We start from the raw sequence: 25788 nt of genomic DNA on the forward strand, positions 1-25788 counted from the left end.
GAGAGACTGCTTCTACAGGGATGGGATACACTTAAATAGAAAGGGTGCAAGAATATTTGCTGATGCTATCGAGGCAGTTTTAGGTGGGTCAGAAAACTGCTAGCTTGAGGGGGGGATACACAGACTAAAAGGTTAACAGTGGCAGCAGGCAGAGGTAAAAGTGATTCTTGCACTACTTCTATTGAAATGCAATTGAGCAGCAGCCTGGAAAGCAAGACAATGGGAATTTCCAGGACTGCTGCGAGTCATAGTGGAAAAGTAAATACATGGACTGTGTTAGGGTAATTAAGAGTAGAAACAGGTGCATGTATACTTGCATGTACACCAATGCTAGGAGTATAATTAATAAATTCGATGAGCTTGAATTGCTAGTGAAGACATCAAAGGCAGATATTGTTGGGATATCAGAGACATGGTGTCACACAGACATAAGCAATGCAGAACTGGAATTTGGGGAGTACAATGTGTACAGAAAGGATAGACAGGACAGGAAGGGAGGTGGGGTTATGCTGTTAGTTAAGAAACACATAAAATCTAAGGAAGTGCATCCAATTGATGTGGGTGGACAATGCAATGTTGAGTCTGTTTGGTGTGACATAGCACTGGGAAAGGAAAAATGAGAGTAGGTGTGTGTTGGCCTAATGAATCTGATGAGTATAATGAGCAATTGTGCAGAGAAATAGTGGGCCAGTAAATTAGAGTGTCTTATAATAGGTGAAATTTTAATTTCACGGATATTTACTGGAATTTGAGGGTTGGTCACTCACACACACCCACAAGGCTTTTGTGGATTTATTGGATGATTGTTTTCTACAGCAACATGTTTGGGAGGCAACTAGAGGGAGTAATACTCTTGATCTGATCTTACCACTAGTTGGCAGTGATCACAGTGTGCTGAAGTGGGATTTACTCAGAGGTAACTACCATCAAGGGTAAAGGGAAGGATTTTTGTTTTCATGAAGGTGGCTACGGTGGTCTGAGAAAGTATTTAAATTCTATATGGTGGAACCAACTGATCATGTTACTAATAGCAAATTCAAAATGGGAAGCATTCAAAGAATTAATCTTAGAAGCTACTAGGCTTTTCATACCAACAAAGAAATATTGTTCAAGATATAGGCCTAAATGGATATCATATGAACTAATTAGACATGTGACAGAGAAGAAAAATGCATGGGATACATATAAATTAACATGTGACACAGAAGCCTATGATAGATATAAGCTGGTCTGTAACCAAGTTTCAAAGGAGGTTAGGCAGGCGAAGGCAGATTACGAGAAATCTTTGGCAAAGGATACAAAGAAAAATAGCAAAGAGTTCTTTACTTATGTAAACTCTAGAAGGAAGGGGATGAATCAGGTTGGTCCACTTAATATCGATGGTTCAACTGTTGATGATCTTGCTCAGGTAGCTAACAAACTAAATGAATATTTTGCATCGACATTCACACATGAGGAGTTATTTGGGTAGGGGAATGCCAGAGGTGCATTTAACTCTGGCAGTAAGATAGATGATCTTGTAATAACTGAGAGTAAAGTGGAGGAAAAATTGTTGAAGATAAACACAAGAAAGGCACCTGGAGTGGATGGAATCTATCCAGTTATATTAAAGGAGGCGGCAAAGGAAGTAAGCAAACTCTTATCCATAATTATGAGAGCTTTCCTGGACTCAGGGGAGGTAACCATGGACTAGAGATGTGCAAATTTAACCCCATCCACAAAGGAGGATCAAAGGGGGAGACAGTTAATTACAGACCTGTTAGTGTAACTTCTGTTCCAGGGAAATTAATGGAGGAACTGGTTAAAGAAGCATTGCAGGATCATCTAGACAAGACTTCAGTTATAGCTCGGACACTGCATGAGTTTGTTAAGGGAATGTCTAGTCTGACTAATTTGATTGGATACTATGATGTAGTCACAAAAGAACTGGATGCAAAGAATAACTTTGATATCATATACAGTCCATTCCGGTTATTTGGGACACATCGGGACTAGTGCATTTTGGCCCGATTAAGCGGCTGCTCCAATTATCCGAAGTTTCACGTAAATAGTTAAAAATACAATGTACCCTCCCTTTACAATTGGTTCGCTGTACAATTAAATCACGTTACGACGAACTCAACATTGTAAAGTACCGTTCACTATACGATGTGTAGTAAGCGCCGGTCATTGTGATCACGTTTGTGAATTGAATTTTATTTCTTATTAGCGAAAATAGGAGGAATATTATCCACAGGCTATAAAAGCAAAGATATATTAAGCACAAATTTACCCTTTATTACCTTACCAATTAAAAAATTAAATGATATGTAAAAATCGGAAGAATATACGTGATAATCGGAATTATTAATACGTACTGTAATATGTACATACAAACTAGTTGACATTTCTGTTCACTGACATTTGTGGGTGGGGGTTAAAATTTGAAAGAGTAAAAAGATAAGCAATCAATAACAAAGAATACGGCACACAAATTGCAAGTAACACGATATGCGCAAGTGAGAATGGAGTAACGAGTTACAAAGCTTTAAAAATAGGAATGAAGAGAAGATCTGAAAATTAATTTTTTTATATGATTGAAGATTTCATGGAAGTGTAAACACATTTCACCAAAAAAAAACCCACAGAATTCCAGCTCTTGGTATTATCATAAATTTGGTAAGATCGAGTTTACTGTCCGTTTATGATAGATTTCACTAACAGAAAAGCCCAATAAAGAGGTGACTGCTAATTGTTTTTATTGTTTTATGGTTGTGACCTCCAGAATTTTGACCAAACCACATGGTACCGTCGGAGGCAATCGTAGGGTAATCTCCAGTGCTGCGGTCTCCTGCTCCGATTAAACGGCATGCTGTCCCAATTAAGCGAAGTAAGCCCTGGCTACTTTCTCAATTGGTTTCTGTTTTTTAAGATTTGCCCCAAATAAACAGCTGCCCCGATTAACCAGTGGCCCAAATAACCGGAATCTACTGTATTTGGATCTTAGAAAAGACTTTGATACTGTTGCACATGGTGCACATGGAAGACTGCTGCACAAATTGGAGCAGTGTGGCATTGGAGGCAAATTGCTTCTATGGATAAAGGGATGGTTAAGTGAGAGAGTGGTAATCAATGGATTACCACTCTCTTTGTGGACTAATGTTATTAGTGGAGTCCCTCAGGATTCAGTGTTGGTTCCATTCTTGTTTTCTGTATTTATAAATGATATTGATGATGGTATATCAGGCTTAATGTCCAAGTTTGCAGACGATACAAAAGTTGGCAGGGTTGTTAATGAAAGTGCACTGCTGCAACAGGATCTTGAAAAGTTGAGCAGATGGGCTGAGAGGTGGCAAATGAAGTTTAACATTGACAAATGTAAAGTACTACATATGGGAAACAGTAATCCCAGAGTAAGATATGAACTCTGTAGTAATTGTGCAGGCAGATATGAAGTTTTCTGAGCAGTGCAGACGGTCTGCAAGAGTAGCTCTTGGTGTCTGGTCAATGATATACAGGAATTTTTCTAGCAGGAATAAGGTGATTATCCCCTTGTATAAGGCAATGGTCAGGTCACACCTTGAGTACTGTATACAGGTCTGGAGGCCTCATTTTAAGAAGGATGTAGAGCTGTTGGAACAAGTAGAGAGGGGCAACACGATTAGTGAATGGAACAAAGGGTTGCTGTTACGAAGAAAGGCTTAAGTTTTGCAAATTACAGTGTCTGGAGACTAGTCACCTGAGAGGTGATGTGATTGAGGTGTATAAAGCCTTGATTGGTTTGAGCATGCTCAATGCGGATGGGATTCTTCCTCTTGCTCAGAATAATCGCCTGAGTGGGCATAGATTCAAATTGAAGAAAGACAGTTGTAGGATAGATGTGTGGAAGTTTGCCTTTAGCCAGCGTGTGGTTGATTGTTGGAACAGACTTTCATCTGTTGTTGTAGAAGTTGATAGCTTAAATAGATTCAAGGCAGAACTTGATAAACATTTGGAGCGAGTGGATGGGTGAAGTAGGGATGTTTTTTTTTTTTTTTTTTTTTTGGCTGATGCTATATAAGCTTGCTTTCTTGCATCATGTGCCTTTGCTAATACTAATGCTAATAAAGGTCCATAGCAGGACTAGCATCCCTTTTGTTAAGGCTAAAAGCAAACCAAAGTTCACTAGAAAAAAATTTTTACAAAAAGTTTTTACATTTTGATATTACTATCTCATATACAGTCATGTTACCATGCGTTGTCTTAGTACACTGTAAATAAAAGGTACTTCTTTAAGTAGTACTATTTTCTTTTATCCATAATACAGTATATAAATAAAGGATACTTTGTATATGTATCCATTATTTATATAGTTTTAGTCTCCCACTGTATGAAAAGAGTGCTTTGCAATAATAAAGTATGTCATTTTTGTTTTACGTCCTGAAATATTAGATGTGAAATTCACTACCCTCTCAATAATTATTTACAATGGCTCGAGGTCATACCCATTTTGAAAGATCTAGATTGTAGTAAACTTGTCCCTTATAAATAGGGATAAAAATTTATCTACTTCTTTCCATTGGGTGATTTTTAATCCCCCACCCCAATTGGATTCCTGTTCATTAGTAGAGTTCTTGACTGGACTGCACACTACCTGGTGTGCAGTCCAGTCAAGAACTCTACTGGATGGGGTCTTTAAGATTTATAGAGTTATCTGATGTCTGAGTAGGTTCCAAATTTTTATGCTCCTTTGTAAGGTTTTTGTGTTTAGTCTGTGTTTTGTAAAATGGAGAAATTTATAACATTTACATGTTCGTTCTGAATAATTGTTTGTTGTTAATGCTTGAGAAACCTGGGATGCAGTTATTATTTTGACAGCCTCTTTGAATGTATTGGCTAGAAATATATATTTTTTTTAACTCCACATGAGGTTATGGCCAAAATTCTTTTTTTTTTTTTTTTTTTTGTAGTTGTTGGCGCATAGGCTTCTGTGGCCATAATGCACCTCCCAAGGTTTTTGCAGTACTTTGATCCAAGCCCGAGGCAGGAATTGAACCCGCGACCTTTGGGTTGCCAGGCAGGCACTTTACCCACCCGGCTAGCCCGGTCGGCTCAAAATTCTTATGTCCATAGTTATGGGAAGTTAGAGCAACTCTAGTTTTAAATACTCAATAATGTGAGTATTTTATGAATTTCACATTTTTTTTTCTTTTTCTTTTTTTTTTTTTTTTTTTGTTTCCTGGTCAGTAATACCCCTAGGAATCCTAGTTTGTGATGCTAAAATATATTCATAAGGTAATGGTTATTTAAAAATTATAATTAAATTTCCTTATGGAGCTGGATTTATTATTTTCACTCTGAACCTTGTAATTTTCTTCGGAATATTAAGTTCTTATAGAATATATTTTATTGATTTTTTTTTTTATCAGCAATCAATAGGGGTGATGTAAAGGATACAGAAATGGAATCAGTTATTGATAAGGTAGTAGACAGCCTATTTTCAGTATTTGTGACCTTAGGTAAGTAACTTTTTACATTTGTAATTCTTTAAAGAAATGGATGTGTTTGATCAAAACTTTTAAGGGGTAATTCAGAATTTGATAGAACTGTGAATATCTTAATTTTATTATGTTTGGTTATTTACAAAGGATGTTAAGAATAAAGTTAAGTTCTGATAAAGTTCTTTTGCGTTATATTTAATTATAGTGATTGTGGTATATGCTAAACCTTAAAAATTTCTTCTACATCACCTATTCTTTTCAGTAAAAGAAATGTCAATTTTTAAAAATTTTGCTAGTTTTCTTGATTTCGTATGATTTAAGCTGTTCCATGAAATATGTAGTCATCAACAATAGTGGTTTCACTGCTTGTAACTCATTTGGAGAGGTTTAGGTTAGAATCATGTTAGACTAAAGGAATTTCTCAAAGTGCCTCCATGAATTATTTTGGGGAAATGATTCAGCTCGTGCAACATGCAAATTAGCCTGTAAACATACATTGGACTGGACAATGGTATGATGCAGCCATAGAAGGAAATGAGAAACCACTACATTAGAAGCCTATCTAAATTCCCTAAGACAACTTTGGTACTTGCAGTTGGATTGTGAATCCTCTTGCAAAGGGTGTACGTTGAGGAGGAGGAGTGTAAAGTAAATGGGTACAGAATTTGACTGTTTAAATTAATCTTTAATGTTTGTACTTTTATTATATTTAAATATAATCAAAATAAAGGTAAATTTGGAAAGTTTCAGATGTGTCATAATAATTCTCCTGGTGATAGAGAATATGAAATACTTCATATCATAAGAGTAGTGTGCAATTTCTGGTGGTTACAACCCTATTCAAATACACAGGGATATTTATCACATTCTGGTTTCTGCTTGTAATAATGGTAAAATTATTCTGAGTACCATCTAATTTCCTGTAGTGTGTTAACATCAAATTTTGTGTATAGATTTAAAAAAAAAACTTCTCTAATGCTTTCATTGTTATAGCAAGTATATGGTAAGGATTCAAGCAATGCAAGCTGCTATAATGAAAGAGCTAAACACTGCAGGGAAAAATGACTTCCTAGATTTCCAAAAACTTTGCAGTTGCTGGCATAAATGCATTGTTGCTCATGAACACTGCTTTGAAGGAAATGCTGCTTAAACTTTCAGTTACTATTCATCTGTATAAATCACTTTGATTGTTTACTCAGCATTATGTCAAGTAGTGGAATAAGAAAAGTGATTTTTTAAAGTTATGTTTAGGATTGGAAGGAATCTCATCATGATTGAATACTTCAATGCATTTTTATTGAATACTTCAATGCATTTTTATTGTCAGTAAATTGTAGTTGGCAAAAATTCAGCAGCAACACTCTGGCCCACATTCAAAAGCATGCAGGGCTGCATTGGACTCCACCCTTCTATACTGTAAGTCTTTGGCATATTCATGTAATCTTGTCCTGAATGTTTTGTATGATCCCCCCCCCTCCCCACTGTCATAATGTATGTACCTAGATGAGATATACCGTACTGTGGGCAAACTGGTATACAGAACATAATTGGGCCCATGTGCAAGATTATTTGTAATTCTTAAGTGTGTCAGTTTTGAGAGTACCTCAAAATTGAGGTACCCTATCTTAACTAATGTCCAAAAGATACCTTGAAGTCTGAAATAGTGACAAGAATCTTGTAATTGCTGACAGTAATTCTGGTAAACTACTCAATTTTCAGAATGGACAAGTGTAATAATATTTGTGTAATTGATTATGCAATGCCCTTTTACAAATCATTATTATTAACTATAATATGTTTTTTTTTTTTTTTTTACACAAACAGTGGGCATTGCTTATTTTTATCACTTCAAGACACAGATTAATTGATAACAATCACCAATGAAACAAGAATTCAGTGCTGTTTATTGAGGCGCCTCTCTAACCAGTTGGGCAGGAGTGGCAGTGCATAGCACATGCTTCTTGATTAGACCGGGGTTCGAGCCCGTCACTACCAAATACGGAGGATGCGGAAAGGTCAGGGAATGACCACCGCATATCCCAGAGCAATATGGCCTTAGTTGCTAATGCTCCTAAAAAAAAAACCAAATAACAATAACAGCTGTTTATTGATGTACAGCAGAAATGTGTATGTAAAAAAAGTGGAAGTGGACAGAAAGAAAATATTAAAATCAAACAATATAAAATACTTTTATTTGGCTGTCTACTATTTCTTCAAGAAAGTCATTGATAAAAATGAAATTTTCATAGTGTTTTTGGAAATGCATACAAATCATTAAAAACAGATATAGAAAATATTAAAATTAAAAATTACAAAATGGTTAGTGCTCTACTGTAAAACTGTAGACAGTACTTTCTTTCACAGAGTAATGACACCAACTATACAAACTGCAACATCTAAGAGTTCAAGAACAAATTTGGATGTTGTTTAATCAGTTCCACTGCATATGCATAAACCACAATAAGACAAAAAAAAAGCAATAACATTAACCGAAGCACTGATTACAATAAATTTGGGTTTTTTTTTTTTTTTTTCTATGTATTAATATACACCTGATAGGAGCTTCATAAAAGTGATAGCATCACATAAATGATAACATTATCCATGATCATAATAACCAACATGCACTATGTATGTAATGTAAATAAACTAAAGCAAGATAAGTGCTGCAAAAAAGTGAATACAACTAAAAATGCTCAAAATTTTAAGTACTTATTTTTCCACATTACTCTTTTTCTCTTTTTTTTCTCTCCCCTCACTTCTGTTTTTGTAATGTGTTTAGTTGTATTCACTTTTTGCAGAATCACCATCGTCAAACTCTAAAGGCTTCACCTTGTCGCTGCAACCGTACATCTCTGTTTTCTGCTGAACGTTTCATTTCCTCATATCCCCTAAAGTTCATTTTCCTCATCAGGTTTTCCAGAATTTTTTTTCTTCCTTGGTTGTCCCCTTCCTTTCTTTCCTAATATTTTTCCTTCTGAGATATTCACTAAAAATTTGTTATGTCTTAGGGTGTATCCTAAAAATTTAGATTGTCTTTTTGCCACAGTAGCTGCCGCTTTTCTTGCATCTCGTTCAAGACAGATTTGTTGGATCATTGCTCGGTCCAACTAATCCTCAACATCCTCCTCCAGACCCACATCTCCAAAGCCTCCAGTCTCTTGATATCTTGCTTACATAATGTCCAGGTTTCACTTCCATACAACAGCACACTCCAAACGAATGACTTAACAAACTTTTACCTGGTCTCCCTGTCGATCTGTCTGCTGGTTAGAATATTTTGCTTGTTACTGAAAGCTTGCTTGGCAAGGGTGATTCTTCTTCTTATCTCTGTAGTACACCAATTGTCCTGGGTAATGAAATTCCCCAAATAACAAAACTGTTTCACTTGTTCCACTTTGTTTTTCCCCATTTTGATGTTTGTTTGAGGTTGTTCATCATTCTTGGTGACTACAAGTATTTTAGTCTTTTGTGCATTTATCTTTAGATGTGAATCTTGTAGCTTTAATGATAGCCTTTCCAACATCTTACACAGCTCCTACTCTGAGTCAGCTAATAATGCTATGTTGTCCGCAAATCTGATGCAGTGAATCTGTTGTCCATTAGACAGCTCCTGACATGTCTGTCTCCATGTTAGGAGCTGTTTGTAGCCGCTCCTGACATGGAAGCAGACGCTACTGTTGTAGGGTTATACCGCCCTATACTCGGTTGCCATATCCCCATTTTTAAAAACAGTATGCACCACGAGAAGGTGGGGTTGGCATTTCAGTAGGAGAGGCTGTGTTTTGCACATCACTGCTGCTTGCATCCTTTTGCAGAATATGTATCTAAAATTATCCACCTTACTGTCTTTAATTTATTTACTTTGTTCTAGGCTACATGTTGGTTATGCTAACACAGACTTTACATTTGCCATTCTTCTCTTTCTTTATTTCTTTTGCCTTTTTATTTTTCTTCATAACCTATTAACATTTATATATGTATGTATATATCTTTCCTGCATTAGCTGTGTGTATTGTATGTTAGTACAGTTTTATGTTGTGCTTAATGTATGTTAGTACTTTGCAGTATTGATGCCATAGATACTTTGAATATGAAATAGTGACAGAACGCTTTTGAAATTAAAAATTTTCTTATTATACAGATCCTTTAGAAAACAGGCTTTGGGTGTCTGCCTGCATATCACTATAATTTCGTGTAACAGCCGAAAAACTAGTTAAATTATACTTCACTAAAATAAAATAAATTACAATATAAAATATATACATAAGTAAAGCACTAAAACATGTAAAAAATAAAAGTATTAAAATACAATAAAAGCATTAAAATGCAATAAAGGAGGATAAAACAGCAGCTTATAGGGCAAGGTGTTTTATTTTTTTATGCTACTGTTTTATCCCCCTTTATTGTATTTAAACACTTTTATTGTATTTTAATACTTTTATTTTAGATCGGTTTTAGTCCTTTATTTATGTATATATTTTATATTATTTTATTTTAATAAAGTAATTTAACTAGTTTGTCAGTTGTTACAAGAAATTATAGTAGTATATATATTCTTATTTTTGGGAGGCGCCTCCGTAGCCAGGTGGGAAGGAGCAGCAGTGCGTAGCACACGCTTCTTGATTAGACCAGGGTTCCAGCCTGTCACCACCAAATACAGAGGATGCGGAAATGTCAGGGAATGACCACCGCATATTCCCAGAGCCTTAGTTGTTAATGCTCCTAAAAACCAAAAAACAAACAAACAAAACTTATTTTTCGATTAGCACTACAACTAAGATGCTAAATACTGAACAAGTTTTTGCATCTACATTCATACATGAGGAATTCTTTAAGGAAGTGGAGAACAGAAGCTTATTAACCTCTAACAGGAAGTAAATGATTTTGTAATAACTAAGAGTAAAGTGGAGGAGAAATTGTTAAAGTTAAACATAAGAAAGGCACCTGCGTGGATGGGATCTATTAAAGGAAGTAAGCAAACTCTTAGCCATGATTATGAGAGCATCCTTAGACTCAGGTCCCATGGACTGGAGATGTGCAAATGTATCCCCAATTCACAAAGGGGATCAAAGGGTGACAAGAGTAATTACAGACCTGTTTAACTTCTGTTCTGGAGAAAATAATGGAGTCACTGGTTAAAGGATCACAGTAGGATCATCTAGACAAAACTGCAGTAATAGGTTCCCCTGAACAAACCCAAGACACAGCATGGGTTTGTTCAGGGGAAGTCTTGTCTGACCAATTTGATTAGATACTATGATGTGGTCACAAAGGGACGATGCAAAAAATAATTTTGATATCATATACTTGAATTTTGGGAAAGCTTTTGATACTGTTGCATGTGGAAAACTACTGTACAAATCAGAGCAGTATGGCATTAAGGCCACGTTGCTACAATGGATAAAAGGATGGTTGAGTGGGAGAAGACAGAGATGATAATCAGTGGACTGCTCTACATGGACAAATATTATTAGTGAAGTCCCCCATGGTTTGGTGTTAGACCCATTGTTCTTTTGAATATTTATCAATGATATTGATGATGATATATTAGACTTAATGTCTAAGTTTACAGATGATACAAAGGTTTTGTTGTTAATGGCAGTATGCTATTGCAACAGGATTTAGAAAAGTTGGGAAGATGGACTGAGAAGTGGCAACTTTAACATTGTTTTACATTGTTTAACAATGTAAAGTTTAACATTGACAAATGCAAAGTACTGCATATGGGTGGGTAGCAGTAACCCCAGAGAAACATACCAACTGAGTGGTACTACACTCAGTTGGTATGTTTACCAGTCGGGACCTGGTAGAGAATGAAAAAGGAGGTAATTGTGCAGTCAGATATGAAGTTTTCTGAGCAGTGCAAAAAGGTGGTCAGAGCAGGTCATGGGGTATTGTCAATTATATGCAGGAATTTTGCTAGTAGGGGGAAGGAGGAGGACAATGGTCAAGCCATGCCTTGAGTACTGTGTACAGGTCTGGAGGCCTCATTTTAGGAATGATGTAGAGTTGCTTGAGTGAGTACAGGGAAGGGCAACAAGGTTGGTGAGAGGAACTATGGGGTCCTCTTACCAAGAAAGGCTTAAGTTCTGGAAATTGCAGCATCTGGAGACTTAGGCACCTTTGAGGTGATCTGATTGAGGTGTATATGGCCTTGAATGGTTGGAGCAGGCTCAATGATGATGGGATTCTTCAACTTACACAATCATGTTATGAATCTGAGGAGCATAAATTCAAATTGGGGCAAGACTGTTGTAGAATAGTTGACTGCTGGAATTAACTTCCATCTGTTGCTGTGGAAGTTGATAGCTTAAATAAATTCAAGGAAGAACTGGGAAACCTTTAGAGCAAAATTGATGGGTGAAATATGTTTTTTTTTTTTTTTTTTTTTTTTTTGGATGATGCTGTATAAGCCTGCTTTCCAGCATCATATGCCTCTGCTAATGCTATTCTATAGCCATTGTTTATTAAAGAATACTTTTTTTGTATTTTATTAAGATTTATGTTTTTATACTTAAAAAGTTAGTTTAATTGGTATTTCCAACTTTGAAAAGGTAAAATTTAAAGTTTTATTTAATATATATATATATATAGGAAGTGTCCCTATAATTAGAAGCCCAAGAGGAAATGCAGCTGAAATGGTTGCTGAGGTATGATCCATTCTATATTTGCACTTATATTGTAAGGTTCTATATATATTATTCCATATGGCATTAAATTTAAACCAATCTCTTGCTTAAAACAGAGGGCTACTCCGTCTGTTTTAAGCAAGCAGAGGGAGTAGCCCTCTCTCCCCAGTGAATGTCAATTTTACAGCCTGATGTAAATGGCTGATTTACATATAAATCAGCCATTGAGCACACATTTGTACAAATATAATATACTACTACAATATGATATAACATGCCATTGTAGCATAAAACGAATAACAAGTTTTAACTCAGTATCTTTCTTTAGCAATCTCACCACTATCTTGTATAATGGGACTATAACTTCCTTCTTCCTAGAGGTTGCATAAAATTATTGATTAGACATTGCGTGCCTTGCTCACTACATTGCAGTCAGTTACCTTGCTCCTCCCCCCATGTATAAATTATTCTGATGCCATTATTTCCCATATGTAATGTAATCAGTTGCATTTACACCTTCCCTTTTACCCATTACCAATTGTATATAAAAGAGGCTGTATGAAGCATCATTACTGATTTTATAACGATAAACTGTAATCTTCATTAAAGTTGTTGCTTAACTGAAGGATAAAAGATTATAAGCAGTGAACTTTATGAACTTTTTTTTTTTTTTATGTAATCCCCAAACACGAGAGGTATTAGAACCTATCGTACTTAGTATTGTGCTTGGGTTGAAAGTTGAGAAGATGAAAGAAGATATTTGTTGACATTCGACTTGAACTCCTGCAGACTAATTTTCAGGAAATACGTATGAAGGAAGGTTGATCCAGAAAATGGCAGTTGAATGAATAAACGAGGAAGATGAAAAGTTGGTTCTGTGAGTTTGAAGTTGGATAGTAAATGGATGTTGGCTGGCAGCGGCTCGTGTTTGGACTGTTTTCAAAGAGAGAGTGGGAATTACAGAAGCCAATTCAGAAGAACAGTGCCCATGAAAGTATCTGTAGAAGAGGCATGCAGCAGAAACAGTACGTCTATGAGACAGCGAGTGGAGAGATTCTGTTAGAGATGAATCATTAATTAACCTAACTGCCCTCTTCTGAATGGAATCAAGAAGCCTGAGAGAGGTTTTCGGGGCACCACCCCAGATATCGGAACAATATTCCATGGCAGGGCGGATTTCGATTTATACAGAGTGAGCAGCTGTTTGGAAGAAAAGTAATGCTGAGAGCGAAAGAGAAAACCAAGTATTTTAGATCCAGAGGAAGCAATATTTGTAATGTTGTAATGTTTGTAATATTTGTAATTTCGAACGAACAGAGGGGGGTGAAGTGGAGGTGGTTATTTTTTATTTATTTATTTTATTTTATTTTTTTTTTTTGGCTGATGCTGCATAAGCTTGCTTTCTTGCATCAAATGCCTCTACTAATGCTAATGTGCTTGTGCCAAGAGAGATTAGAGTCAGGGTAATCCCCAAAAGAGACATATCATTTTGCCTAGAAATCGGAGTGTCACTAAAGATAAGCACAGGATCAGAAGAGTCCTTTTTGCGAGATATATAAGACAGGATTCAGTTTTAGAAAGGTTGAAATCAACTAAGTTGTCTTTGCCCCACTGGAGAATTACCTAAAGATCGGCATTTAAGGAATTGGTATCAGATTTTCGACAATTTGAAGCTGATTGAGCAGGGCAAGGTTTCTCAAAATGGAAAGTGGAATGCAATGTGCTATCATCGATTTCCAGTCAATGGAAGAAGGTCATTAATATACAAGAGGAAAAGAGGGGGTGGAAAGAATTGAACCTTGAGGGACACCGACATTAGTGGAGAAGTTAGAAGACAGAGTGCCATCTACCATCACCCTTAGAGAGAAAACTGGATAACCAATTAAAAACACAGTTGGCAAACCATAAGATGAAAGCATGTTTAGAAGACCTTTATGCCAAACACGATCGAAAGCCTTTGAGATGCCAAGAGCAACTACTTGTGTTTCACCGAACCTTTCCATTGAATTAGTCCATAAATGGATAAAATAAGCCAGAATATCACCAGTGGATCGACATTGACCGAATCCATACTGGCGATCGTTGATCAGAGACAGAGGTTTTCTAGGTAGATCTAGGTTGATCAGACGGAAGGTTTAAGAGTTGGCAGTTAATTGATTTCTCCATTACTTTAGAAGGAGTAGAAGTAATTGCAATGGGACGATAATTGGATGGGAGGGATTTGCCACCCTTTTTAAGAACTGGCTGGATAGCAGCAAATTTCTAAGCAGAAGAAAAAACACCTTTGGAATAAGAAAGTGAAAAAAGATGGCAAAGAACAGCAGTAAGTTCACAAGCACAGGTTTTGAGAACAAGTGGAGAAATACCGTCGGGACCTGGAGCTTTCTTAGCATCAAGATTGGTCAAAATCCTTCAAGTACCACCTTTGAGGCGAAAGGAATCATACAGCGAATTATTTGGGCATCTTAGATGTGCAGGTTGAATCAACCAATAACTGAGATTCTGTCAGAAAAATTACATGGGGTTTGGCACACTGCAAGTGGAAATGGACAGCATTGAGAGTAGAATTGAGACCACGTATATTTGTGAAATGAATTAGGAAGTGTTTGGGAGGTTTAGATCGTTTCGCAGATAAGCTTGCTCTATTAGTTTAACAATTTATGGTGTATTCAATAGTAAAAAAAAGTGGGTGGGATATGCTGTATGAAGTAATTTTTGGATATGGCGTACACATCGTAAGAATATACCCAGATCCTTGACATAACGTGGCCTCGACAATGCTCCCCACATACACACTACTCGGACTCCCTCCAGTCACTATCTGGCAGAGTAGAGGTAGCAAGATTATACACTAGCTGATTCAGAAGCCTCCTAGAGAGAGTTACCAATAGGTTTGGTCCAGTGTACTGACTAGCGGCCGGCCTACGAACACTGTTTTAGAGCTGGACCCTCGAAATATAAGGAATATTGGATCTCTCCACGATGTTCATCATAACCTCAAAAGTCATCAGTCATACTACATGATGAAGAGATAGGGAAGGGTTGACCGGAACTTAGCTGTAGAGACTAAACATGGGTTCCACCACTTCAAGCCTCCAATAAGCAAAGTGGTGGTATTGCACCGGTTGATGGGCATCATCTACCACCTAGTACTACCTGGTAACATAGAGGGGCTGCATTCCTCCATGTGGTGTGGGCACCACACCTCGAGCCCTCCTTACATTGGTTCATACCAGGGTGGTTACCCACCATGTACTTGTGCGTTGAGGTTATACCCAGGATTACTGACAGTCCCACCATCGTGAAGGTGCAAGCAGAGGATTTGGCTGTCACAGACCATCCGCTCTTCGCCGAAATTGGGTCCACTTGACTTGAGTGTCTCCCGAATATCAGTTCCATCAGCGTTTTAGACTCCCAGTTAGCAAGTACAGCTTGTCTGGCATATCTGAGAGAATGTCTGTGACAACCTCAAGGACCATACTGTTGAAATGAATGCTTTGATTATTTTTTTTCACACGTTATAAGGAATTGTTTTGCAAATAGTTAATTGCATAATTTATACTTACCAAAGTGATATTTTATTCCTTTAAGATTTGTTATTTGGAAAGATATTTATTCATCTTATATATATTTCTGAATATCTTTGTTTAACCACATTATTGTGTGAACACATCACTTAAAAGGCACATTCCATTGTAAGAGTTTTCACTCTGTCAAAAAAAGGAGCCTCCATAGCCAGGTGGGCAGGAGCAGCAGTGTGTAGCACACATTTCTTGATTAGGCCGGGATTCAAGCCCGTGACCACGAAATACGGAGGATGCGGAAAGGTCGGGGAATGACCACCGCATATCTCCGGAGCAATATGGCCCTAGTTGCTAATGCTCCTAAAAACCAAATAACAAACAAACAATAAACAGCATCTTCCAAAAAAAAAAAAAAAATTATAATGTTAATAATGTTAAATGTAGTATAAAACAGGCTTGCAGTATAATACATTAAGATTCCATGGGAGGTACCCATGGACTGGAGATGTGCAAATGTGACCCCAATTCACAAAGAAGGATCAAAGGGCGACACAAGTAATTTATAGACCTGTTAGTTTAACTTCTGTTCCAGGCACTGGTTAAAGAAGTACTGCAAGATCATCTAGACAAGACTTCTGTTATAGCTCGGACACAGCATGGTTTTTTTTAAGGGCAAGTCTTGTCTGAACAATTTGATTGGATACTATGATGTAGTCACAAAAGAACTGGATGCAAAGAATAATTTTGATATCATATATTTGGATCTTAGAAAGGCTTTTGATACTGTTGCACAATGGAAGACTGCTGTACAAATTGGAGCAGTGTGGCATTGGAGGCAAATTGCTGCTATGGATAAAGGGATGGTTAAGTAGGAGAAGAGAGAGTGGTAATTAATGGACACTGCTCTTCATGGACTAATGTTATTAGTGCAGTCCCACAGGGTTCAGTGTTGGGTCGATTGTTGCTTTTTGTATTTATTAATGATATTGATGATGGTATATCAGCCTTAATGTTCAAATTTGCAGGCAATATGAAGGTTGGCAGGGTTGTTAATGACACTAATGACAGTACACTGCTGCAACAGGATCTAGAAAAGTTACTATGATGTAGTCACAAAGGAACTGGATGCAAAGAATAATTTTGATATCATATATTTGGATCTTAGAAAGGCTTTTGATACTGTTGCACATTGGAAGACTGCTGTACAAATTGGAGGCAAATTGCTGCTATGGATAAAGGGATGGTTAAGTAGGAGAAGAGAGAGTGGTAATTAATGGACTCTGCTCTTCGTGGACTAATGTTATTAGTGGAGTCCCCCAGGGTTCAGTGTTGGATCGGTTGTTGCTTTCTGTATTTATTAATGATATTGATGATGGTATATCAGCCTTAATGTTCAAATTTGCTGGCAATACGAAGGTTGGCAGGGTTGTTAATGACACTAATGACAGTACACTGCTGCAACAGGATCTAGAAAAGTTGAGCAGGTGGGCTAAGAGGTGGCAAGTGAAGTTTAACATTGACAAATATAAAGTACGGCATATGGGAAGCAGTAACCCCAGAGTAACATATCAGCTATGTGGTACTACACTGACAGTTTTTTTTTTTTTAGGAGCATTAGCAACTAAGGCCATATTGCTCCGGGATATGCGGTGGTCAACTCCTGACCTTTTCGCCTCCTCTGTATTTGGTGGTGACGGGCTCGAACCCCGATCTAATCAAGAAGCGTGTGCTATGCACTGCTGCTCCTTCCCACCTGGCTACGGAGGTGCCACACTGACAGTGGTAGAGTGGTAATTGTGCAGCCAGATATGAAGTTTTCTGAACAGTGCAGACAGGCTGCCAGAATAGGTTATGGGGTATTGTCATTGATATACAGGAATTTTGCTAGTAGGGAAAAGGAAGTGATTATCCCTTATAAGGCAATGGTCAGGCCACACCTTGAGTACAGTATACAGGTCTGGAGAGCTCATTTTAAGAAGGGTGTAGAGCTGTTGGAATGAGTACAAAGAAGGGCAACAAGATTAGTGAATGGAACAAAGGGTTGCTCTTATGAAGAAAAGCTTAAGTTTTGCAAATTACACTCGCTGTCTCATAGACGTACTGTTTTTGCTGCATGCTTCTTCTATAGATACTTCCATGGGCACTGTTCTTCTGAATTGGCTTCTATAATTACTGCTCTCTCTTTCAAAACAGTCCAAACACATGCCGCCACCAGCCAACATCCAATTTACTGTCCAACTTCAAACTCACAGAACCAACTTTTCATCTTCCTCGTTTATTCATTCAAATGCCGTTTTCTGGAACAACCTTCCTTCATACGTATTTCCTGAAAATTACAGTCTACAGAAGTTCAAGTCGAATGTCAACAAATATCTTCTTTCATCTTCTCAACTTTCAACCCAAGCACAGTACTAAGTACGATAGGTTCTAATACCTCTCGTGTTTGGGGTTTTCATAAAGAAAAACAAAAAAAAAAAAACATGGTGTTGCTTGTGAAGATACATAGAAAGAGACAAGAGACTGGGAGGGGGGGTACATAGGAGGAGGAGTAATAAATATTATAGTTATAATTAAATTGAACAGCTAAGTTTTGAGAATGTAAAACTACATAGTTTTATTAAATGTTCAATAAAGTTATATCTTAGTAATTAATTGATAAGCAAGTAACTATAATTACTTTTCAATTCAATTAATCATAAAAAAAAAAAATTCATTTAATTTTAAGAAGGAAATAGAATGCACCTGAAATGTAATGCATGGCATACGTTACCTGACTTAAAATAGATTATAAGTATGTTATCAGACATCACCTAATAAGAAAAAGTTTAATCAGTATCACATTTTCGATTTTTTTTGTTGGTTGCTGGAAAGCCTTTAGGATCAATCAAAACCTTCACCTTCCCAATCACAGAAATCTAATCATATAAATGAAAGTATATTTCACATATTATCACCAAATACGGAGGATGTGGAATGGTCAGGGAATGAACACCGCATATCCCCGGAGCAATATGGCCTTAGTTGCTAATGCTCCAAAAAACCAAATAACAAACATTTCACATATTACTTCAGAATGAAAAGCCAGATCAAAGCCAAATTTTCAACCTATGTTCTGTTTGTCCTTGGGAAAATTTCAGGTCCATTTGAGACTTTACAATCTATGTTCCTCCCCCACAATAAATTGCCACAAAAATTGGCATAAATGAAAGAATGTTTTTGCATTAATCGACAAGAAAAATGTAGATTGCTACCAAATTTTTGGTATATATTCTATTAGCCTCTGGAATGATTCTAAGTTCAGTTCCAGTTTCATAGCATTTCCTCCCCAGTTTCACTTACAACTGTGAACAGGAGCTCTGATCCATTTCAGAATTTCAATGCTTGCTTAGAATATTTTAGGAATCTTTCACGATAGTGGACTGACTTTTGTTATAAGTCATGAATTATTAATGTTTGCTAATGCGCTTGAAATGTAGCTACAGCATATGTTAACTAAGGATTTTTTTTTTTTTTTTGCTGCAATAATATCCTTTGTCTGTTTATATATTACTTGATTTGGTTTTCATCAAATTCTGCATCTGAATTCTACAGAAATTCTTCAATTTCAGCCCTTATAAGTCCAAATCAAGCATATAAAACAGTCAATAATTTAAGAGACATGTTGTTTTAAACAATCTTCAAAATGTAGATCTACATACGTACATACTGCTGAAAGGGTTAATACAATTTCTGATTTATAAAATCTTGTGTCGTCGTAAATGCAAGAGATTTTAATAAACTTGTCATTGTGTATACAAAAATATGCAATTTTGTTAGCTGAATAAATGTATTTCGACAGTTAATTAAAATATATATTTATATATATTAACTTATTGTCAGGCTATGGAATGTAAGTAATTGTATTATCATGCATTTTATTTTCTTATCCTTGCTTCCCATCTGCCTGTAAATGCTACATGGATGCTTTTTTTTTTTTTTTTTTTTTTTTTTTTAACTCTAGAAACTGGACAAAAAGATACGTGAGAATTTAAGAGATTCCAGAAACAGCTTGTTTACTTCAGATGCACTACAAACAGGGCAAATCAGGTGATAATGTTTTCTCATTATTATAATTTATTTTGCTTGTTTTGCTAATTCCTTTCTGTTGTTTTCAGATGGTAAGAAATCTCAGATTGTCACAGTAAGTTCAAATTTATAATATTTAAAAATATATACTTTGATACATAGATTTTTCATTTTGAAATTCTACAAAATTTTTATAGCCAGAAAGGAAAACCATTAGGTGGCCTACAAAAATATTTATGCATATTTTGCAACTAATAATGATGAATCTCAAGGACTGTCAGTAATGAACACTTTTTTCAAGAAAAGGGTGAACAGAAAGTGGACATGGAAAAGTCCGAATGGATTAACTACTAATGAAATCGACTTCATCCTCACTAACAGAAGATATATTTGAATGATGTTACCGTCCTGAATAAGGTAAATGTTGGAAGTGATCACAGAATGGTAAGATGTACACTTGATATAGATGTAGGAAAGGAAAGGAAAAAACTGACTCGGGTAAATAATACAAAGGTCTTTGAGATAACAGAAGAGGAGAAAAAGCAGTATGTACTGGAACTTAAGAACAAGTTTGAGCTTCTGCAGACTGCTCAGGACCAAGATATCAACGAGGAATATTACAACTTTTTGAAAGTGATAAAGCCCAAGAAACCTATAGGGAAAAATAAATCCAAAGAAGAAAAAATTAGTCAAGAAACACTTGTAATGATGAACCGAAGACGACAAATGAAAAGCAAGAAAAACACTGACAGGGAGAAAATTGAGTATACTGAGTTATGCAAAGCCATTAGAAAGAGACTCAGAGAGGATATAAGAAGATTTAACACAAGAAAAGTAGAACAAGCATTAAGGAAAACCAAAGGATTTAAATCAGCAGCCATGAGCAGTAATACAGAAAGACAAATGATACTGAAACTGAAGAATAGCGATGGTGTACTTATAAACAGCAAAGAAGGCATAATTCAAATAGCAGAAGACTACTATAGAGAATTATACAAGGAGCAGGGGAACGATGCCAGCAGTGGGGAAGATGGATTGCAAAGTAGCAACGCATACAACATACCCGATATTCTTCCTGATGAGGTAGAACATGCATTGAAGAAAATGAAGAATCAGAAAGCCCCGGGGGAAGATGAAGTTACTGTAGAGTTGTTAAAATTGGGAGGAAGAGACATAACACAAAAACTGGCAAGGCTCTTCACAAAGTGCATTAGAAAAGGTGTGACGCCTAAGCAGTGGAATAATGCAATCATAGTTTTGCTGCATAAGAAAAGAGATAAATCAGAAATTATAGACCAATTAGCTTGTTATCCCACATCTACAAGTTGTTCACAAGGGTCATTACTAACAGATTAGAAAGAATACTTGATGAGAATCAACCGAAAGAGCAAGCTGACTTTAGGACAGGATTCTCAACTATGGATCACCTTCATGTAATATCACAGCTAATGGAGAGAGCAAATGAATATAAAACACCATTATGCCTGGCATTTGTGGATTATGAAAAGGCATTTGACTCCATACAGCATAAGGCAATGTTTCGGACACTGGAAAGACAAGGCATTGATACCCCATATATTATGATTTTGAAGAAAATATATGAGTATGCTACCTCCTTTATTAGACTAGACAAAGACAGTAGGAAATTTAAAATTGAGAAAGGAGTTCGACAAGGAGACACAATATCTCCGAAGCTGTTTACTGCTGCCCTTGAAGCTTTCAGAAGATTAGACTGGTCGCAGAAAGAAGTCAATGTGAACGGAGAGTACTTAAACCATTTACGATTTACAGATGACATTGTGGTCATAAGCCACGATCCCAAAGAATTAGAGGAAAATCTTAATCAGTTATGCACAGCTAGTAAGGATTTTGGACTAAAGATGAATATGGCTAAAACAAAAGTAATGATGAACAAGTATGCCACAGAAAGGAAAATAATGATTGAAGGAGCAGTAATTGAAAAGGTGGAGTCGTATACTTATCTGGGACAAGTTATTAGCTGTAATAATGATAAATGGCTGGAAGTCAAGAGAAGAATAAATTTTGGATGGATAGCATTCAGGAAATATAGTCACATACTGAAGAGCAATATCCCAATTTGTCTGAAACGTAAAATAATGAACCAATGTATACTCCCCACCATGACATATGGAAGTGAAACTTGGGCACTCACCAAAAGAATGGAAGAGAAGCTGAGAACTACACAGCGAAGAATGGAACGAATCATATTGGGAATCAGACTGTTAGATAAGAAGAGAAACACATAGATTAGGCAGCAAACTCAAGTAAAGGACATTCTTATCAAAACTAAAGAACTAAAATGGTCTTGGGCAGGACACATAGCTCGAAGACATGATGATAGATGGACTAAGAAAATAACAGAATGGTATCCAAGAGGAGCTAGAAGAAAACCTGGAAGACAAAGGCGGAGATGGATAGATGAAATTCACGAGTTTGTGGGTAGTAAATGGATGGCCAGTGCTCAAAACAGAAGGAACTGGAAAGTTGCTGGAGAAGCCTTCATCCTGCAGTGGATTGAAAATGGCTGATGATGATGATGAATGATGAATGCACACCATATCTATACTAAATATTCACATAACAAGATACAACTTTATGACAGCCATCTGATCTCCCTCATACTGTGCATGATGTACCTGAACTGGAACATGTGCTCAAACCACGGAAAGAAAGAAAAGGTGGAAAGATATTGAGGAAGCAATGCAAACGTTGCTATTCCGAAGGGAAACGTAAGGATACAATCTATATCTGCAGTGTTTGTGAGGGATCACCCGGCTATTGCTTAGATTGTGCAAACATTATACATAAGTAACATTCTTACACATAGTATTTGTAATCTGTATTGGTTTGGTATGAAATAATACGTATTTCTTAATGTTACCATGTTTTTTGTTGTATTATTTACATACTATATTATTATGTTTTTGTGTCACGCGCCAGCATGTGATGTGGCATTTACAGCCAAATTTGACCTCCAGTTCCTATCACGCGCTGGTGCGTGAATCTCAAAATCTTTTTGAAATTGCTTATACGACACTTGAATATTGATATGGTATACCTAACAATCCCTTATTACCAATTTTCAAGCTTTTTCGTTATGGAAACACAGTCGGCTTCTAGCGACAGTCTCCTCCTTTTATGCCGCGCTATTGACAATAGCATGCTGACTCATGACCGACAGCGAACGTGTTAACAAATCCATGCTATGATTGCAGTAGAATTGCATGCCTTTCCAGATGTTCCTGCATTACTTCTTTAAACAGTGATTCCATTATTTTCTCTGGAATGGACATTGCGCTAATAGGTCTGCTGCAATTACTTGTGTTACTGTTTGATCCCAATTTATGAATTGGATATACATTTGCATATCTCTTGTCCATAGGGACCTACCCTGATTCATTATTGCTCTCAATTATAGCTAAGGGTTTGCTTACCTCCTTTGCTGCCTCCCTTAATATAATTGGATAGATTCCATCCACCCTCCCTGGAGGCTTTTTTATGTCCATCTTTGACAATTTCTCCTCTACTTTCCTTTCAGTTACCACTACCACAAAGTCATTTAGCTCCTCATTAGAGTTTGATAAACTTCTGGCTGGTTCTCAATTTCCTTGGATGCACATGGGTAACTTCTAGAGGAATTATTTCTAAATAGAAATTTAACCACCCATAACCTACTCAACAACCTTCCGACTTATTGTAGCACCACTGGACAGTCTAATATTGATGTCACACTAACCACCAATGGATTATGGACATGCGTCTGGGATTGGGTCACAATACTGGACTGGATGCTAAGTGACCATCGGGTCATCTATTTTCACATTGGGACAAGGCACCTGCCGACAACTACTAAGGCAAGAGTACCAGAATTAGTAAGGTTTTCCCTAAGAGCAGTTGACTGGGATGCCTTTGACAACTCCATCAATAGAGACTTTCCAACCCATGACCCTTTCCAATATTAAAAGCAGCACCAGAAGAATACAGTGAAGTAATACAAACAACAATTACTAGAGCCTCTTATAGAGCAGCAAGAAAGAAAGTCCAATGCAACAGACCCTGTGCATGGTGGAACACGGAACTTATGAAACTAAGGGGGGTAGTCCATCGGGTACAAAAGCAATATCAGAACAGACGAAACTGGCCAGCAGCACACATCGAAAGGCTACACAGGGAATACTTGAATAAAAAGAACACATACCAAGGCAATAGCAACTAGAAAGTGAGAAACCTGCGCTACATTCGTCCTATTATCTGGAAATTCAAACCCCTGGGGGTTACTATATAAAATCACATGGGGAAAAACCTTCACAACAGATATCTCTGGCACTGTCCTGGCTGACCAAAATGAAACTACCAACTGGACTGACTCTGTCAGTGCCATCATAATAAGCTTTTCCTGGACGACAACCTTCAGAACGACTTACCGGAACACAAAAGTATCTGGAAGAAGAATGGCGAATATATAACACAGACCCAACCTGAACCCTTCACCAGCCTGGAATTGAATCAGGTCCTCAAAAAAGTAAATACCAAAAATGTCCAGGACTAGATTTAATTGAATATGCCTTCATCATTAGATTTCACAAATTAAAGCCTGACCATCTTCTATTATTGTACAATAAATGCCTCCAACAATCAAAGTTCCCCTGGCCCTGGAAGGTTGCACTGCTCTGCCTGATGCCAAAACCAAATAAACCAATAACGAACCCTCGTTTGTACAGACAATTGCCCTGCTGGCAAACCTGGGCAAGACCTTGGAAAGACTAATGGCCATCCGAATCACGAATCTCTTTCTCTCCAAAAGTATGATTTCACCAGCCCAATATGGATTCACCCAGGGCAGATCATGCGAAGATGCCCTCTCTGATTTGATCCTACATCTGGAAACTTCACAATCCAAATATGAACTCGCTCTGTTTATTGACTTCGAGGGGGCCTTTGATAATGTATGGTGGGAAAGTGCACTGGAACGTCTTCGCACAGCAGAATGCCCAAACCATCTTTATGGCTGTTCAGAAGCTACTTCTCACAATGCACAATAATAGTTAAGTGCTTACCGGGCTAGCCAGGTAGGTAAAGTGCCTGCCTGGCAACCCAGAGGTCGCGTGTTCAATTCCCGGCCATGATACACGAAGGAAGCAAGAAAAAACTGGTTCCTTTGTGTATTGATCACATCATACGAAATAAATAAATAGTTAAGTCAAAATACCACCAAGTCCATAAACCAATTCACTGTGGGGTACCCCCAGAGCTTTGTCCTGGGGCCCTTATTGTGGAATATGGTACTCCAGGGCTGGCTCGGTAACAGCTTTAAAAAAACAAAAATCATAGCATTCGCTGACGACCTCACCATCGTGGTCGCCGATCATTTCAGAGCAGCCCTCAAATCCACAGCACAGCAAGTACTCAACCATCTCCAAATTGCAAATTAACCCTGCCAAAACGAAGATGATGGTGTTTAAAAACAAACTCGACTTACAAAGGCCCCCAAGTCAAAATCAATGGAACCCAGCTACCTTCATAGAACAGACAAGAGTCTTGGGAGTAGTAATAGACAACCGCCTGTCTCTTTTCCTATCTACAGGATCTGAGTTCCAAGACCAAAAGGTTCTCTGCTGCAATTATAAGGATCTCAAGAAGTGAGTGGGGACTCTCAAAATGAACCTTTCTTCTTTATTATAAAGTTGTCTTTCTCCCAATAGTAACCTATACTACCAGGGCCTGGTTTCACAAGTGCCCGTCATTAAGATGAAAGAAAAGCTAAACTCTATACAAAGAGCTATGTTACTGGCGACCCATTGAATCTGCCATATAGTTTCTACAGCAGCTTTCTAAGTTATAGCAGGCACCCTCCCTCTTGACCTTTATGCAATCTACAAGGGGCTCTGCTATAAAATTAAAAAAGGTATTCCTGCAATGATCCTGAATGTAGAACTCTCACTAACTATGGATGTAAAGTGGGAGAAATCTTGTTGTCTCAATGAACTCTTCAATAGCATTAGCATTAGCAAGGGCACATGATACAAGAAAGCAAGCTTATATAGCACTAGCCAAAAAAAAAAAACACACACACACACACACACACAC

General features: G+C 37.1%; 1 protein-coding gene across 2 annotated transcripts in view; it reads left to right on the top strand.

Moving 5' to 3' along the window:
- The window catches only part of Slh (sec1 family domain containing Slh), a 294184-nt gene that overhangs the window by 115938 nt on the left and 152458 nt on the right, over positions 1 to 25788 (top strand). For both annotated transcript variants that reach the window (XM_090383401.1, XM_090383403.1), the window contains 3 exons: positions 5388 to 5477; positions 12057 to 12112; positions 19616 to 19701. In XM_090383401.1, coding sequence (XP_090239527.1) covers positions 5388 to 5477; positions 12057 to 12112; positions 19616 to 19701 — 232 coding nt within the window. The remainder of the gene's footprint in view (positions 1 to 5387; positions 5478 to 12056; positions 12113 to 19615; positions 19702 to 25788) is intronic.

This window comes from Mastigoproctus giganteus, chromosome 10, assembly GCF_048544385.1.
Source record: "Mastigoproctus giganteus isolate SK-2022 chromosome 10, ASM4854438v1, whole genome shotgun sequence".
Taxonomy (NCBI): Eukaryota; Metazoa; Arthropoda; class Arachnida; order Uropygi; family Thelyphonidae; genus Mastigoproctus; species Mastigoproctus giganteus.